The 17,835-nt window shown below is 44.9% G+C and overlaps 2 protein-coding genes across 4 annotated transcripts in view; one reads left to right on the top strand and one right to left on the bottom strand.

Annotated features, from left to right (window-relative positions):
- LOC102381047 (adaptor related protein complex 2 subunit beta 1) overlaps positions 1 to 17,827 on the bottom strand; it is a 58,768-nt gene extending 40,941 nt beyond the window's left edge. Inside the window, exons 1-6 of one of the 3 annotated variants that reach the window (XM_014527521.2) lie at positions 17,578 to 17,827; positions 16,556 to 16,714; positions 14,287 to 14,344; positions 10,751 to 10,856; positions 9,252 to 9,387; positions 5,030 to 5,275 (exon numbers count right to left, since the gene is read on the bottom strand). In XM_014527521.2, coding sequence (XP_014383007.1) covers positions 5,030 to 5,275; positions 9,252 to 9,387; positions 10,751 to 10,856; positions 14,287 to 14,323 — 525 coding nt within the window. In that variant the 5' untranslated portion in view covers positions 14,324 to 14,344; positions 16,556 to 16,714; positions 17,578 to 17,827. The other 2 variants (XM_006038997.3, XM_025195577.1) reach the window with 2 other exon arrangements.
- The window catches only part of PEX12 (peroxisomal biogenesis factor 12), a 7,257-nt gene continuing 6,017 nt past the window's right edge, over positions 16,596 to 17,835 (top strand). Inside the window, exon 1 of the mRNA XM_014527519.2 lies at positions 16,596 to 16,610. Within this exon, the coding sequence (XP_014383005.1) occupies positions 16,596 to 16,610 (15 nt within the window). The remainder of the gene's footprint in view (positions 16,611 to 17,835) is intronic.

Here is a 17,835-nt window from a genome sequence, read left to right as displayed (position 1 = left end):
GGGGGAAAGAAAATTCATTAGGTTGTTCTTCCAGTGCTGAATTTTGTAAGAGGCTTTTCCCCATGAAACTTTTCCTCATAAGTATTTGCAATCTGACATCTGCTGCACACAGATTCCTAGATAGAGCAATTGTACCATGACTTTGCTACAATAGCCCTCAGGGAATGGATGAAGTTTTAAAACTAGCTTGCCCCTCCTCACTTATAAGCAGAGATCTGGGTTTTCCATTTTCCACAGAAAAACGGAGTAAACTGTGGATTATGCCTGTTACCAGAAGCAAACGCGGATTTCTCATTTTACCAGAGAAACCCATGGATTTTACCATTTTGCAATGAGCTCCCTGCAGGCTGGAAGACTTCCAGCCTGCAGGGAGCAGGGAGGGAGCGGGAAGAAGGTGGAAAGACAGTGGGCATCACATGCATACACATGCATGTGGCCTCAGGCAGCCTGCAGAGCAGCTCCAGCAGGTAAGTGCAGGGGGAAAGAGGGGAATTCAGGCCCCTGTAGGGAGGGAGCTAGGCAGGGCTGGGGAACAGTGGTGAGCAGGGGGCCTACTGTTCCCTGCCACACCACTTCTCCCACCATGACCCGGTGTGGCAGGGAGTGGAGGAGCTGTGTGGAAAACCTCCTCGCCCATCCTTGTACACCGCCACTGCTCCCCCCACCCGGCAACACACCTCCTGTGCGCACAGCTGCAGTGAGGTGGAGGCGCGTCATCAGGGTAGTGCGGGGCGGGGGGCGGCAATGGCAGCTCACGGTGGCAAGGAACCCCCATGCGGCCCTGCTATCCCCGGCTGCACCAGGTCGTTCACACCGGCTCCAGAGGCCCTGGGGAAGGGAAGCGGGCGGAAGCTTGAGCCTGCAGCGTGCACCTGCCCTGGGTACAGATCTGGGGGGCATGGGTCTCCCCTGAGCCCCAGGAGTGTGCATGGCAGTGGGGAACTGGCCCTCCATCTCAACCTCCCCTAGACAAGCTACCCACGGCCCCGTCCTGCTCCCCACTGGGGCCCTGCAGCTGCGCGTTGCAGCCCCGGGCCCCAAGCCCCACCTGACTGGGCAGCAGCCTCAGCCTGTGCCTGCCCCAGGTACAGATCTGGGGCAGGGCGTCAGTCCCCACTACCCCCTGGGAGCGCATGCAGCAGCGGAGAGCCACCTAACCTGGGCCCGCAGGAGGGGGGGAGCGGGGGCATGGTGCTGCGGACCCAGGCCCATACCCCTGACAGCTGGGGGCCCCCTCTGGCAAGGCTGGGGGGCAAGAGGCACCAGCAAGGCTGTGGGGGCGCCTTTAATTTTAATCATGGATTTCGGGGATTTTAGCAGAGACTTTGTGATTTTTTATCAGGGAAAACCAGGATTATTATCCCTGCTTATAAGTAAAGACCAAAGAGGGATTACCTGTTTAACACCTAGTGACCTGTATAGATGACTCCACTGCCCTTGTTCAGCAATTTGATTTTATAAGTGCCCATGTTACACCCCTGCAACATGGAAGATATCGAATTCAGCTGTCTGAAATGGGAACTGTACAACATGAAAAAGAAAGAAGCCAAACTATAATCTGCCTGGCACCTGACTCCCCAGCCCAGCCCCTGGCTTCTTTACTTTTCATTCCATCCAGGAAGAGCACACACCAACTGCTGAAACTTCCTTAGCCTGACGAAGGGTTTTTGAACTCGAAAGCTTGCTTAATAACTATTCTCCAATTATTTGGGTTGGTCTAATAAAAGATATCAAATTCACCCAAGGAACCTTGGGTTCTATGAACCTTGTCTGGCCATGTTGCAATTAATCACTTACATTTTTTCCCTCAAGCTCAGAAGCACTAAAATGGGCAGTGCCCACAGGGAGTTCAATGAACTCTTCATTCTGCCTGAAGCAACTAAGCCTAAGTACCCCAATTAAGCCTCAGTGTTGCACCTCTCCTTGTAAGTGAAAACAGTGGTACCTGAATGAGCTAAGTGTAGATCCCAAGATCGCTTAGATAGTGATCTTACCTAGAATAATTAAAACCTGAGGATCACACAGTCTCTTCTTGAACACTATTTCAAACCGAACCATCAGGGCCACTATACCATACTCATGGCAGGGCATATTTTTTACTTTTATTATAATATGAAGAAGTTACAGGTTCTGAACCCAAAGCCTTTAGCATCCATTAAAAAGGAACAGAACTGTGCTGAAGAACACTGAACTAAAAGAGCAATAAATGAGTGCAGGGCCTTCTTTCAGGCTCAAACCACCTATAGCAAGCACCTTCACATTAAAGGTCAGGGAAATTTTAGGGATGGATCTACCTGGATACATGATTCCCTTGCACTGCAGCCAAGTCAATGGGTAAAGTGAGCCTGGGGACCAAAAGCAGGAGACCATTAAAATGAGATTCCATGAATCAAGACTCTCAAACTCACCTCAATCTTCTCCCTTTCTCAAGGGCAAATACCTTTTGCTTTTGTTACCATGGCTGTCATTGTATTGATAAAGCCTTCCTTCTCTTTGTGCTTATTTGCTGGCACACACCTAAAATCAAATTACTCTCTGCTTCTCACTTACAACTTGTTTCCCTGTGCATAGGCTCTGCATTTACTTGGAATGCCTGGCTGCTTTTCCTGCAATAGTCTTAAACCTGGATGTCCCACCTGGCTGGAAAAACTAACCCCAGCCCAAACACATTTAGATCTAAGAACTACTGAAAATGAGCAACAGCTTTTAGGGTGGCAGAAGAGAGCACTAGAGAGCCCCTGGGGCCTCCTCAACCTCCTTGAGGACTCCACTTCAGATGGTGCCATTGTTATGATGGAGATCAGAGATGACTTGCTCAGAAGTCACTCATTACAGCTCCAGCCCTGGCTGAAAGGGAAGTGTGTCACTTGCATGACACTGATACTGTGGTGTTCCTCTCTTCCCAGGACTAAAACTTTCGGTATAGGAAAAGAACAGGAGTCACAGTAAATTTTACCATCTGCCTTCGAAAGCTGGTTGATTACAAAAAGAGACTATAATTATGAAATACAGGCTTTTCTTATTAACTGGGGAAGAGGAGGGATCAATTCCAAGATTTCAGCCAGATTTAAGAGGCAGCTGACTCATGGGCTGGTTAAAGTGCCAGTCCTATTCAGCTACACTGAAGAACCAGACACTGGTTCATAACCACTTTAATAAAGACAAATGCAGCCACAACTGACAAGTGTTCTAGCCCTGCTTCTCAGCTGCCACCAAGCCAGAGTGCAGGTTTGTGGTAGAAATGATTCTTCATCACCATCACCCTTCCAACTTATATATGTTGATGCTTCTCTTACTTTAATGTGGATCTACAACACATTTTTTCTGCATTTGTTTGGAAGGAAAGGGCGCTTGATATACTGAGAAGAGGTACCAGGTGAACCAAAATTTCATTTCAACCATGGAAGATAGTCAAGAAATCTACCAAGGTATAGAAAATGAGGGTATACGTTGAAAGGACAAACTGCAATAATTTTAAGAACCTACTGTAAGTTCAGGCATTCTGGCTGTGGTGATGAAGTTGTTGTGCACTCATTACTATGCAGACTTATTTATTATTTATTTACGCATGCAATATATATGCTACCTGTCCCAATAAAGGTTCAAGGCAACTCACAGTAAGAGAACAAAATAGGAGAGTGACAAGAAAAAAAAGAGCAAGAAAACAAAACAACTTAAAAGGGGAATATAAAACAGAAACCCACTAAAGAGTATCTCAGCATGGCTTTGCTTGCTAAATGCCTGACCAAATGCAAAGGTCTTCTAGTGCTTCCAAAACATGTCCAGGCTTGGGCTCTGGCAGACCTCAAAAGGAAGAGTTCTAGAGTTGAGGAAAAATGGCAGAGAACAACCTCTGACACATTTTTGCCAAGCAAACTTGACATACTCCGTATTTGCAGAAGGGTGCTCTTGGCCGACCTCTGGGATTGCCATGGGACTGGTGGATTATGAAAGCCTCATGAATGTGTATCCCCCTGGCAGAGGACACTTGTGGCTTGTACTCATTAGACAAGGGTCCATGGAGAGAGTATTTAGCTTAACAACTATGCTTTGACCAAAACCAGGTACATGTTGAGATGGATAGAACAGGGAAACCAGTCTGACCAGGGTCTTCTGCTGGGGCTAGTGGAGAATCAATATCCCCCCCCAAGCAGAATGATGGGACAGAAGTAATAAAGAAACAGTATATAAAGAACTCAGAAAAAACAAGGGGATGACCCTCACACAAAGTACTGAACAGGAGAGAGGAATAGGTAAGTATGTTTTCTGTAGTGGGAAATCATGGTTTAGCAGTAGGAGCAGGCAAGGCCAGAAAGGAGGTGACCTAAAAGGACTCCATGGTTCAGAAGACAAACTGGGAGCATCACAAAAGGATCCCACATCACCCTAGAGGACCTGACCTCAGCCCTCAAAATACTTTAGAGAGGTAAGGAAGTTAAAGCATGGAAAATGCATGCAGGGTTCATAGATCTGTGCATTTTTCAGGTTATTTAATAATGAGCAATGGTGCTTTCAGAATCCTTGCGCTAAGCCACCTGTGTGCATACAAATGTGCGCAAACAAATGTGTCTTCATGTTTGCTTTTACTATCAGCTATCCTTGAAGGGCTAAACCACAGCCTAGAATGCCCCTGGGGAAAGCGTGCATTTAAGCTACAGATGGGTCAGCATCAGATGCAGGGTGACAAATAGATGGACTATAGGTTCTAGCTTTTGGGTGAAGGTATGCCAAATCAAGGCTCTGCGTACCAAGAGACCCCAGCTGAGCCACGGGCAGCATCTACAAGCTGTTCAAGCCCTAGAGCCTTGAAGCACACAGGATGAAAGGACTGGAACCCAACCTAGTCGTCAGGGCATGTCCAAACAAGGTAAGGCCTTGATCAGACCTACAAAACAAGATACTTTCTGTTTTTTTCAAGGTTTGAATAATCTCCAGTTAACACATCCATGAACTGGACAGCAACATAATAGTTCCAACTACATGCCCTATTACAAATATAGGAGAAGACATTGAGGGACAAATACATTACCATGGGATTGGAGTCTGCAATCAGGTCACGTAGGGAATCCAGGAACCCCTGATCCTCCACCATTTGGGCATTAATGTCATGCAGCTTCGCCACACAGACGGCTGCAGTCTTCCGTACATAAGGGTCTTCATCCTTTAGACACTTGCGGAGTGGTTCACACAAATACTCCGTGATTTTGTCCACACGAATGCATCCCATTGTACGGACTGCCAATGCACGGATCAGTGGGTTTGGATCTTCACAGTCCTGCAGGGGAAGCACTTGCAATAAGTGGGTTTTGTAGTACTAACCACTGATATTAGTGAGCACTAGAATGGCTAGCCCTGGAATTAGGATATTCTATTCTTACCCTGCCCAGACAATGGCTCTCTTGTTAGAGTAAAGCAATAATTGTCCTAGTCCAAGCCAAACCCCAGGAAAGTTTACAGGTTCCAAAAACATTCTATACAAGTTCAAAATGGTTTGTACTTCTGGCAGTTTGTGCTACTTGCTTTTCTCCATCCAAAACTTTAACATGACTTTACAGCCAAATCTGGGGAACCGCTAACTAAGGAGAAATGTTTTTGCACCCTGAAAGCTAGAAACTCTTGGCTTTCAGATGGCACAGCACATTAACACATCTGTGATTCTAGTGACTGCTCAAATCAGAGAATTCAAGTGGTGAAAGATGGTAATTAACTCATGGCGATTTTCATTAAGGTAAACTTCCTGAAGACCATCAGGTCTAGAAACAGAGTTCTACACAGCATTGCCTTGAAGCTGAGATTTTATAGACTCAACAGTAATCCATCTGATATATCAGACCCTAGTTAAAGATATATCAACACAGATGTACTTTTCAGAGGCAGAAATGCACATAGCAGGTTCAATGCCTCAGACAGTGCAACTTTCAAACCCTGATTTTAGAAATTCAAGCATTAGCTTCAGTCTGTTTCTAGCATATCAGACATAATTCATTTATACAGTCAAGAAAGTGCTCCAAAATTTAGTTTACAAAAGCATGAGACACACTTCCTTTAATTATTTAATTGGATTATAGGTTCTAGCTTTTGGGTGAAGGTATGCTAAATCAAGGCTCTGCATACCAAGAGACCCCAGCTGAGCCATGGGCAGCATCTACAAGCTGTTCAAGCCCTAGAGCCTTGAAGCACACAGGATGCAAGGACTGGAACCCAACCTAGTTGTCAGGGCATGTCCAAACAAGGTAAGGCCTTGATCAGACCTACAGAACAAGATACTTTCTGTTCTTTTCAAGGTTTGAATAATCTCCAGTTAACACATCCATGAACTGGACAGCAAAATCATAGTTCCAACTACATGCCCTATTACAAAAAACATGCCCTATTACCCTGAAAGCTAGAAACTCTTGGCTTTCAGCACATTAACACATCTGTGATTCTAGTCACTGCTCAAATCAGAGAATTCAAGTGGTGAAAGATGGTAATTAACTCATGGCGATTTTCATTAAGGTAAACTTCCTGAAGACCATCAGGTCTAGAAACAGAGTTCTACACAGCATTGCCTTGAAGCTGAGATTTTATAGACTCAACAGTAATCCATCTGACATATCAGACCCTAGTTAAAGATATATCAACATAGATGTACTTTTCAGAGGCAGAAATGCACGTAGCAGGTTCAATGCCTCAGACAGTGCAACTTTCAAACCCTGATTTTACAAATTCAAGCATTAGCTTCAGTCTGTTTCTAGCATATCAAACATATATACAGTCAAGAAAGTTCTCCAAAATTTAGTTTACAAAAGCATGAGACACACTTCCTTTAATTATTGAATCCCTTATCAATGAAAAGCACCAAAAAGGGGTTGAGCTTAAAATGTACAGAGACTATTTTCTTACAGACCCTGGAGATGACAAGTTGTAGCTGAAATGCTGACTTACCATAAATTATCTCAAACACACTTTCATTTGACCAACCCTTGTTCCTTGTAGCACATTAAAGGGGAAGTCAGAGATAAAACATTTCCTTCCAAAGAAAAAGGTGGTCAAAGTATTAGATCTACTCACTAATTTGTCATAAAGGAAGCAAGGGCTTAAGGTGTAATGGGTAAGAGTGCACTGCCCTAGAAGTCTGCTGAGTCTCATCTAAAATTTAATTAGCCAGGAAAGCAAAAGTCCATTCTGAACTGGATTTCCTCCCTGTAACCAGGAAGGACACCCCCCTACTGCCATGCTAGAAGCTCAGACATGTTCTAATTTACCAGATTTATCTGAAACGAAGACAACTTAATTTAAGGTGACCCATTCCAAAAATTAGATTCCATATATGGAAAATGTATAAATCTGTTATAATTCACCATGTATAGAATCTAATTATCAAAGGGTTGCCTTAAATTCATCCCCCTCACTGCTGCAGCATGGAAAGCAGCAACAAGGGGTATATGGTAGAGGGGAGACAGATGGTGGGGATCAAGCCACCCCTTGCCTCCGACCACTTCTCTCCCCTGCAGCCTGCCCCCTCCATCAAGCCTGTGCCCCTTGCTCCCCTGCCTGCCCCATCTACCTACCACTGACTGTCCTTTACCTCCCACTCCCCACAGCCTCTACCTTCTCCCCCCCCCTCCCCCTGCTCCCCATAGCCTTCATCCTCTACAGCCTTCCCTCCCCCCCACCACTTACTGTCAGGTTCAGATTCAGCTTTATTCCCTCCGGCCCTGCCTCCTCATGCAGCAGTGGCAGCAGGAGCTCTGGCCCCAGGATATTGCCTTGTGGTCAGGCAGGAGCCAGAGCTTCCGTGGTCCCCATGTCCTGGGAGGGGATGGAGCCACAGCTGTGCCTGACGGTAAGCAAAAAATCACGAAGTCTCTAATTAAAAAACCCCAAATCCACGTTTTTCCGCAATAAAAAGAAACGCAACCATATACATAGGGATCAGCTGAACACAATGTTTTATTTATATATTTACAATTTTAAAGCAATTTGGAAGTCTACCAGTACCTCAATCATTATAATAAGATAAATTCTAAATACCTACATATTTTGGTATTTGATGTTGGTTTTTATCATAGCAAATTAGAGCTCCCCCTGCTTCCTTCACTCACCAAGACACGGGTCCAGCTGCAACTGTCCCCCCCCTGATGCTCTGGGGCACTGAGCAGCCCTGATATGCCCATGCCATGGCCACCAAGGTGAGGTGCTGCAGTGGCGGCACCATGGAGTTCTGCCCCCCACTGCTGCCTGGTGGGCAGGGGACACTTCACACCTTGGTGGCCATGGTGGTGTAGCACTCCTAGTGGCAGCAGCGGCAGCAGCACTGAGCCTCCCTGTCCCACTCCACCCTCCTGTGCCAGGTCCTGCACACTGCACTGCAGAGGCAGCACCTGCTCAGTGCTGGTCTGGCCAGGCGGCAGCCCCAAGCCCCACTGTAGGTGCAGAAATCTGAAAGGGGGAGGCACATGTTCTCCCATACATCGCCTATGCCCCCCACCCCATAAACTTACTTCCAGAGAGCTGCTTTTTACCATGCTGCCTGTCTGCATTCTGATCCATGTGCATGTTTGTGCGTGCGCATGAACATGGTCCCCTGACCCCAATCACCCTTCTCCCACTCCCCTGAGGCCTAAGCAGCCTTGTAGGCTGGAACTCTGCCTGCCTGCAAGGGGAAACCCATGGTTTCCCGTGATTTTCTCCTTTAAAAGGGAAAAATCTGTGAGCCGAGGTAGAGTCACAATCCACTGCCTACACTCCCCCACCCAGAGCACGCAGGCTGCAGATCATGGCTCTGCCCTGGCTCCAGACCACATTGTCACTGCTGCAAGATCCCAGCCCAGCCCCAGAACAGCTCCCTGCCCTGCCACATACTCTGCCAGCATTGCTGGGGCTGGTCTCCATGGAAACCCTGGCCTTCCGCTATCAGTGCGACTGCTGCTCTAGTCTCCATGGAAATCAGCCCCAGCCATGCAGGCAGGCACTGTTAGGAAATGGAGTCCACTGCCAGCTGGATCCAGCCCGTGGGCTGGACTTTTCTTGCCCCTGCTTTAAAGCACCTGGTGTTGCCTACTGATGGAGACAGGGAACAATTTCAGATGGGCCCATTGGTCTGGTCCACTCTGATAATTTTGCTTCCTTAGATACAATCCCAATTCAGTCCAGCAACTTTCGAGTACGAAGCCACAGACTACATGTGATAAACAGTACACACCAAAGCAGGCACAATGACAAGAACCATAGGAGGGAGCCTTCTAACGAGCCTTGTTCCATGTTACCTTCACAAAGCTGTTCACAGCCATAATAGCCATATCTGGCTGACTTTTGGCATAGTTCATTAGATACAGATACACCAGTTTCTTCAGCTCCAGGTTGTCAGTCTGCATGCAATTCACCACATCAGGAAAGAGAGAGCTGGATAAAATGAGTCGGGCAAAGGGAGAGAAAAGTTACATTTACCATATGCAAAGGGAAAGGGAGCTTCCTGACTACACGGTAACATTATTGACTGAGGCCAGGGGAACGCTGGAACATATCCCATATATTCTGTTATAACTACTCTATATTCAAATTAGAGGTCACTCTCCTCTTCAAAAGCAGTTTGCAGGGGACTTTGTAACTGTTTAATCATTTAATCTCCTCCTGGATTAAACTGGTGCCTGAAGCAGGTAAAATAAAGTGCTCATACAAAATTGGATCCAATTAGGAAGTTGACAGAACAAGATGATAATGTTAATGTGCCCAGCTTTGGGGGTTAACTGGCAACAGCAGGAAACACCTAACTCCTCAGATTTTTTTGCCTGAGAAGGGAGCCTTGTTTAGAGGAACCTATATAGCAAATTTCAGGCTGGTAAAATCTAAAATGATTAAGAAATTAAAACTGCAATAACCAGAGTCTTACATAAATACCAAATGGCAACTAGTAAGTAGCATTGCAGAGGAAACAGAGGTTATACTGGATCCCCATATCTCAGGTACATTATGAGAATCTAAAGGTTAAGGTCTTTGGCTAACTGAAAGATGCTTCCCTCCAACACTTCATCTGCTCCTTCATCCTGCAATGAAGTCATGCTGCTAAACCTGCAACCTTACATTTATTTTCCTGGCAACAGACCATGTCGCCATGAATCCAGGACTATTATGACTTTACTGCAGGATCTAGGAGAAGCTGACAGGAGAAAGCCTTGACTCAAGTCACTTCAGCTGCTACAAAAGAAAAATATCGGCAGTCATTTGCCTTTGATTTAAAGGTTTCCCTTTAGCAAGCGCGATTAAGTGTTAAAGGCCCAGTTTAATGACTTTATCACAAGCTAAGAGGTATCTGAAAAACAATGCCTTTTTAAAACTTTAAAAAAAATTCTGGGTTAACAACTTGATTTGAAAATGTCAGCTCAGATAGGACATCTAAAAATATCTGAGTTACAAATAGGTTTTAAACAACTACACAGCTTTTGGCTTATCTGGGACTGGTTACTTTTTCATTCTTTGATTAAATCACTGTTCATGAAATCACCAAGTGAGAACTGGTTTGAACCAAGCAAAAGGGCTGCCAAAGACAGATAAAATTTCCCCCATATTGCCACTAACTCCCATTGATCTAATAAAGAACCCAGACCCCAAACCTGCAAAGCCCCTTGGTTCTGCCAGCCCCTCCAAGATTAAGCTGTTCATTGTACCCCAATTCAGGAGCTTCAGGAGAGAAAGATCCCCAGGTAGGATAGGGGAGGACTGGACCTGCTGAAGTTAGACCACCAGGAAGAGCAAAAGCAGCATTTACCTTACATCCTTCCCTACAGTCATGGCAGCAATAACCTTCTTCACAGCTTCTTTCCTCTTCTCTTTCTTTTCATTGTTGAGCTCAGCCTTGAGCTCGAAGATCTCTCCTGTAAAGGGACACAACAGCCTGAAGCTCAGATGAAGAGAAAGGCTAGCTTTAGGGCTCCCTGAAGAATGATTTGTGCCACCACTACAGGTGAAAGAAGAAGGAAAGATTAACTGAGCTAACCTGTTGAGTTAAAGAGCAGTGCTGATGGTATCCTAAGGACATTCTTTTCAGTCCGCTACAGTCAGAGAATTGGTGCAGTAGCACATGGGGCCTGCAAAATGTATGGAGGTTATGATACAGTGATAAGGCAATCTTCAGAGCTGCAGTAATAATAATATGGAGGATGTGGCTTCAAAATGTTTAATAAAAGTAATGAAGTACAATCAAAACTTGCCACTTTCAAGGAACATTAGATCAGCATCACTAAATTAGCCACTGAAGCATATCAAGGATCAAACAAAAACCTGGGGGAAGAGAGAGGCCATCCTGGAACAGAAAACGTAAGAAACAGTGGCTCAGTTCAGCTAATTATTTTCTCTGGACTGTCCTACCTTTAGTTATCATCATTTGCTTCCTCAAAGCACAAATGAGGAAACAGCAGATGACACAGGTCACAGTGCAATACAGACATTGCAGGAACAGCTGCATCAATTTTACTCCAACAGAAAAATACATGCAAGGTTAAAAAAGGGAGAACTATTGCTAACAAGCACAGAAACCAGGGGAAGTGCAAGGCCTGGATTCCTGATGCCATCCATAAAGTGACTGAAGGGACCTTCTATGAGATTAACTCTTCCGGCTGTTACCGTGTAGAGAAATCAATTGAGGACGGATCCCTGCAGCCATAAAGTAAACCTCAATCCACACCAGATTCCTGAACCTGCTTGGACAGTATCTATCTATAGAATCCAGCTGGCCTGGGAAGGGAAATAACTTTCCCTCCAACTGGAGATGGTTTGCAGGAACACAGAGAAGGCAGCATCACCACTGGATACAAGCTATCCGATAAGGACACACAGAATGGCAGAAGTCCTGGCTAACTGCAGAGATGAGCTTTTGGGGACAAAACACCTCTTTCAAGGCTACATTGCAAGGTCTGAACCATTGTTTCCCATATACCACTGATAAGGTATGGTCCCATCTATCATAGGAGTCTTCTACAGAACCTACAACTGCAGTATGAGGGCTGAATAATGTGACAGGTACCTATTCCCTTAACGATTAGCAGAGATACAGAACCAGCCAACAGAGAAGATATTCTTTGGGCCTCTAGTAGGTATGTGGATGAGACTCTTGGATCTGAGTGCGCAGCTCTGAAACCAAAGAAGCATTTCCCACCCTAGTTTTCCAGCTTTTCCTGATCACCGTTTAAACAGGAAGAGGAACAGATAAATCAGCATATGACAACAGTCCCCTGGGGGTATGGTGTGTTATTGTTGATTCCACCATGCCAAACTACAGGTGAAGGAAGTGAGCACAATTCTCTAAAAAGGCAAACAAAACAGGAAAAGGGAGTTGAAAACAATAAAGAATACATGAGGAACTGGATTTGTTAGTGTCAGGGACTACTGTAGATCAAGTTTATGAGCCAGCAATGAAACGGGCCAATGAAACCACAGACTGGATAAAGGAGCCTGCTTGGGATTTTTTGCCAGCTCCTTTAAATTAAGGATGCAATAAATATCCTTAAAAATGTTCTATTCCAAATGGCAATTTTAAGGAAGCCTAGTGGGCTGGCATGTTTGGAAACAGGGTGCAGCAGCCAGGGTTGCTGAGAGAGAAGAGAGGTGCATAAATCCTGCTCTTCTCATTAAGCAGTGCCTCAGGTTCTCAGGCCCAGCCATTTGTTTCATCTGAGTCACGAATGTACTGGGTGCCAAGAGTTTTAAATTAGGCAAGGCCAGGAAATCAAAAAGGAAAGCACTGCAGAGATGCTGGCCCTCTTGCTTCATCAGCTGATTGGCCCAGGTAATAGCAAGCCACTGTTTCCATAGGAAACAGCAGCAGCAAAACCAGCTGCTAGAAGATTGCCGAGTTGTTATGAATTACTTCGACAGGGCTATAAACGAACACAGTATTTTACAGTGAGGTACATTCTCTTCCTTGGTACCATTCAGTAGCAGGGCTCCTGAAAAGGAATGAAATTATTGTTCTGAGGAATGCTGAGGTGTCTGTTTATATTGCCAGCTACCTGAAAAGACATCCAGATCATAAACAGGCTGAGATCCTACCCAGGAGCCTGACTGAACCAGTCGGTATGCACCACCAGCATTTTCCCTTTGCGCTGAGTAAGGATGTACAGTTTTGAGGCCTTGTATAATCATCTCAGTGAGAACCTGCAGATTCAGTCAAAGAGAAGTAAGTTGAGAGTGCTGTTGTTTCTCAGAAAGATGTGAACTCCATTAGATCCAAGGGTGTGTTGACTCTGAAGCATAATGACATCAATGTCATCACACAGTTACTAGTAACTGGTCAACAGAAACATCTAGCTACTCTGTCACTGTAGAGGGGCTATGGACGACATAATCAAACCAACATTCTCCCCTCAATCAGGACTTTGATCTTGGCAGTATCCAATGTAGGATTAGTTCGACAGGCCCACTGCGACTGGAAAAGGCCAAGTTCAGTGGGTTTGGCATGAATGTTCCATAATTTCCATTAGTCCTTTATGCCAGAAGTGAAACTAAGAAAAAATGACTTCACAATGATGGAGGAAGTCCACAGCTACACTGATGTGTCCATTATGCCTTTTTTATGCCCATGAATCAAGTTACTCAGAAAAAACCTCTCTTTTCAACACATTTTATAGTATATCACTAGGCAGCCATCATAGTTACTATAAACCCAAGAGGAAGTCATGTGAAGGACAAAGGTGAGAAAAGTGCATGGGTCTTCCTCCTTTGGTAGATTTCACCAGGACTGGCAAGGGGCAGCAAGAAGAGACCCATAATATTTTAAAAACACATACATACTATCTGAGACTTGTGGCCCAACTTTCCCCACACTCCCAATGGCTACAACTACACACACAACAAGTCTGCATCCTTAAACTCTGCTTTTTCCTTCCAGCCAACCCAAGCACGCTTCTGGTTAGGTCCTTTTAAATGCACTGCCTGCAGTCCCGACCACTTTGCCCTGTATATAAATCTCTATAAAAGGCTGCTGTATGTTTCAAATCCCAAAGTTCTGTTTTTGACCTTCCAGAAAGTAATACAGAGCCAGAAAAGGTAATTGGGGCTGCCTTGTTTGCATACTGCAAGCATGTTCAATTCATCAATCCTGTCTTTTGACATCGTGTGGGAGGGGGCTGGGTGTTCAGGAACTGTTTTATGGCCTACTTTTGAACAGCTTCTGGATGGCTAAGAGAAATGGGGACACAGCACGTAAGAAAGCACAACCTCCGTTCTATGGAGTTAAAAACATAATTTTAAAATAGGCACTCTCTGTCCCCAGGAGCCTCCAATACACTAGAATAGTTTAAAGCTCACCTTTTTTATTAGTTGTGAAATACTTGGAGTCTGTCATGGTTCCAATTCCTTAGAACACCTGCAAGAACAAGGAACATTTGGACAAACGCTGTAGCCACTGTTCCCCAATATGTGAGCCATGCATTAAAAGAACCGTAATTTAGCCAGAGTACATAATAGAAGATAGCTGCTCTGCAGATGTATTCCCCAGAAGTTTCACAATCTTCACACTATACCAACAAATGACATCACAGAGTATTTTTATATAGATACATCCATCTCTCTCTCTCTCCAGAATATATATTCGATACAGAATATATATATTCTGTATCGAAAAAAAGACAGTATCAAAGAAGGCTTTGATTCCTAAAAGCAAAAAATCCAGGTTTTACGACTCCTTTCAAACAATGGCAGGATCAACAGAAAAAAATGTAGGACTCCCCCTACAGGTATATTCAGGAGTTGCAGCACCACAGAAAGGACTGTAAAAACACTGTTTCTATACACACCACAAGGCTGTTTGATCACTTTGTTTCCTGAATCATGATGACACTGGCAATCCCCCAACATTAAGAAAAATAAATTGCTCTATAGTAACCTTACGGAAGCTTGAAATCTCTCCATCACTCTCTACACCAACATTTTCCACCCTCATTATCACAGACACCTTGACCTATTACTGTAGTACAGCAGTTCCCGAACTCTGATAGATTGAGCACAACCAATTTAAAATGATACAGCCTTACCACCACCAATTTTTTCAGTTCAACCTTAAGTACCACCAGTAAATTTTTGTCATATAAATTACTTATAATAAATCTGTTACCGCATACTACTTACGGGTTGTTTGTGTATCACTAGTGGTACCCGCACCACAGATTGGGAACCTCTGCTGTAGTGCTATTCTCTCACATTCAGCAGCTACTGTGGATAGGCTGATCATGAAGACTAGACTGTAGGAGCACACATTAATTTACTGCTGTAGGAATTTCAGAATGACTTTGATGTTCACTTTTTTTTTCTTCCACCAAGCTAAGTCAATTAACAACAAAATATAGAGATCAGATGGGCTGCCCCAACTTCCCATGAATGCAGACCCATTTTGAACTTTTCTTAAATGGGACTGCTGCCAGCTGGATGAGGAAACTGACTCTCTCTCAAACTTGCAACCATGGGCTGAGAAAGAAATGCCCACTGGAGGAAGAGATCTTATTGCTTTTGATTATTTTATTACATCAGGGTAACAACCAAAAACCTGAAATCCGATCTATCCCCACAATGCCATAATCACTTTTTTCCTTTCAATTTTTGCCTGATCTTCTTTCTCACTTTCTGCACACTTCTCTCCTCCCTTTGTTTCTCTCTTGCTATATTGGAGCAATACACCTTACTTCACCCCAATTTCACTCTTCTTCCTTTTTTTCTGGGTTAAAGACATCTCCTGGGATATTCCTGCTTTCTCAATGACTCTGCCTAGCTAAAGAGGAACAAATTAAGAACCTACAGTAAGATATTGAGCCTGTTTCCTTTTTCTGTTGGCTTAAAGTATGGGCTAGTAAACAAATAAGATCTCTTTCTCCTAAGGTCTGGTTGCTTTGCTTCCATGGAGCACACAGACACTGCAGCCCCAGAAATCATGGGAACACATTTGGCGTGCAACAGCAACACAGCCCCATATATCATTTGTGGACCTCATCTTCCAAATCATAGACCGGTGATTCTCAAACAGGGTACCGTGGCACCCTGGGGTGCCATTAGATTCTTTTTAGGATATTGCATGGCATGCTGCACTATTAGCACTGTTAGGTGTAAAAACACCTGTAAAATTCACAAGATTTCAAATAGGAACCCATAAAATCAAAACCATTCTGACCTGTTGTGGTCTTCCGAGTTCTTCTATTTAAAAAAATTGCTCTGCTACTTTTCCCATCAAGAAACAAGTGAAGGTAAGAGCTGGCGGGTGCCCCAAATTTAACAAGGGGTGCCCTGAATCTAAAAAGGTTGAGTACCACTGTCCTAGACACACCCTGCATCTTAGTACGTCTCTTCCTCTCAAAGATGGTTTCTTTTCTTCCACCCTTAAGATTAGACTAATGCTGCTGCTCTTGGTTCAGCCGTAAAGTTAACAGAAGCAGCAGCTGAGAAGCAGTAAGCAAGTCTTGGTTAGTTTCAGTCTGCTTTCAAGGGAGCACTCTGGGCATGACTGTGATGTTCAAATGCCTAAGTGTGGGAAAGGCAAATGTTAGTCTCTATCTCCCTGTGCCCCTTAAAGATTGTGCTTGTACTGTACCTTTTGCGTTACCTGTCCTTAACCCAACAGTTAGGACAGGATGATAGTGATCAGGGTAATTTACTTTCACTCCAGGTCTGTTTCGGCTGAGCCAAACACAACGCCAAGTGCAAGTCTACTGCAGGACAGAGTATTTTGATTCATGAAGCCTGGAAACACCTAGAAAAAACATGGAAATATAGCATTGCCCGGATCAAATCAAATGTAAACCCCTCAAGCTTACCAATCTTGGCAACAATCCCTTCAAGCAAAACCGTAAGTTTTCCAAGAGAGGAAGCTGCCAGTCTTTTTAATTATCAAACAAGCCCAGCCTACTTTCCACCGCAATCTTCTTGCTGACACATTGCTTAGGATTTTAACCCAGTTGAAAGAGGACTCAGATGTTTTGCTATATACAAGGCCACAAGGCCTAACACCATCCAAAAGAGATGTAATGTAAATTTCTTCCCATGCTTCAGTTTCATTATATTACACGCAGGATTTGGCAGTGTGGGCCAGAAATGCTGGCTGATGTAGTCTGGCAATGAACAGCAGCCAACCCCTGGTACTTCAGAGAAAGGCCAGACACCCAAGATGCACCCACCTGACTGTGCAATGCCAGAGAAAAATTCCTCGCTAAACATCCAAGGAGACCTTTATGCCTTGAAGATGAACACTTCAGTCCCTTATTATTTTTGCTCACGTACCTACAAGTGTCATTAGCAGTCATTAAATTAGCTCGCCCTTATTTAAAAGTAATCACAGCGTGTGCCTTCCCAACAGTGTTAGCAGATCCAAACAAGATTTGACTGTTATTTTAGTTAGCAGCACAGCTTCCACCATCCAAGTGCAACCTGGTCTAAGGCTGCCCGTCCCTGGGGTGAACAGACATTTTGCTGTCTTCTGGGTTGGAGCTTGCCCCACACACGCTGTCAAAGGCAATTTCCCTAAGTATTTCATATCATTTGGTTTCCTAACCAAATAAGAGTACGGGGAAGCTCAGGTGAGGCCCAGCCAGCCGGGAGACAGGAGCTGGGACTCACAAGAGGCAGCTCTTCCCGAGCACTGCAAGGGAAATCCGGCTTTTTTCTGCAGGAGGCAAAACTTCGTGAAGAAGTGAATGTTTTTAAGGCTAGGAAGAGAGGTGCTCTCCTCGGCAAGGGCTGACACCCGGGGGGGCAGGCCCGGCCCCGCCCTGCATCAGCGGGAGGCCGCAAACCGGGCGCGGAGCCTCCTGGGCCCTCCAGCTCTCGCCCGCGGCTACTCCCGGGTCCCGGCCACGTCTCTCCCCGGCCCCAGCC

Source organism: Alligator sinensis, unplaced genomic scaffold (genome assembly GCF_000455745.1).
Source record: "Alligator sinensis unplaced genomic scaffold, ASM45574v1 scaffold1372_1, whole genome shotgun sequence".
Classification (NCBI taxonomy): Eukaryota; Metazoa; Chordata; order Crocodylia; family Alligatoridae; genus Alligator; species Alligator sinensis.
The sequence above is the reverse complement of the archived record's forward strand: the minus strand, read 5'-3'. Positions and strand labels throughout refer to the sequence as shown.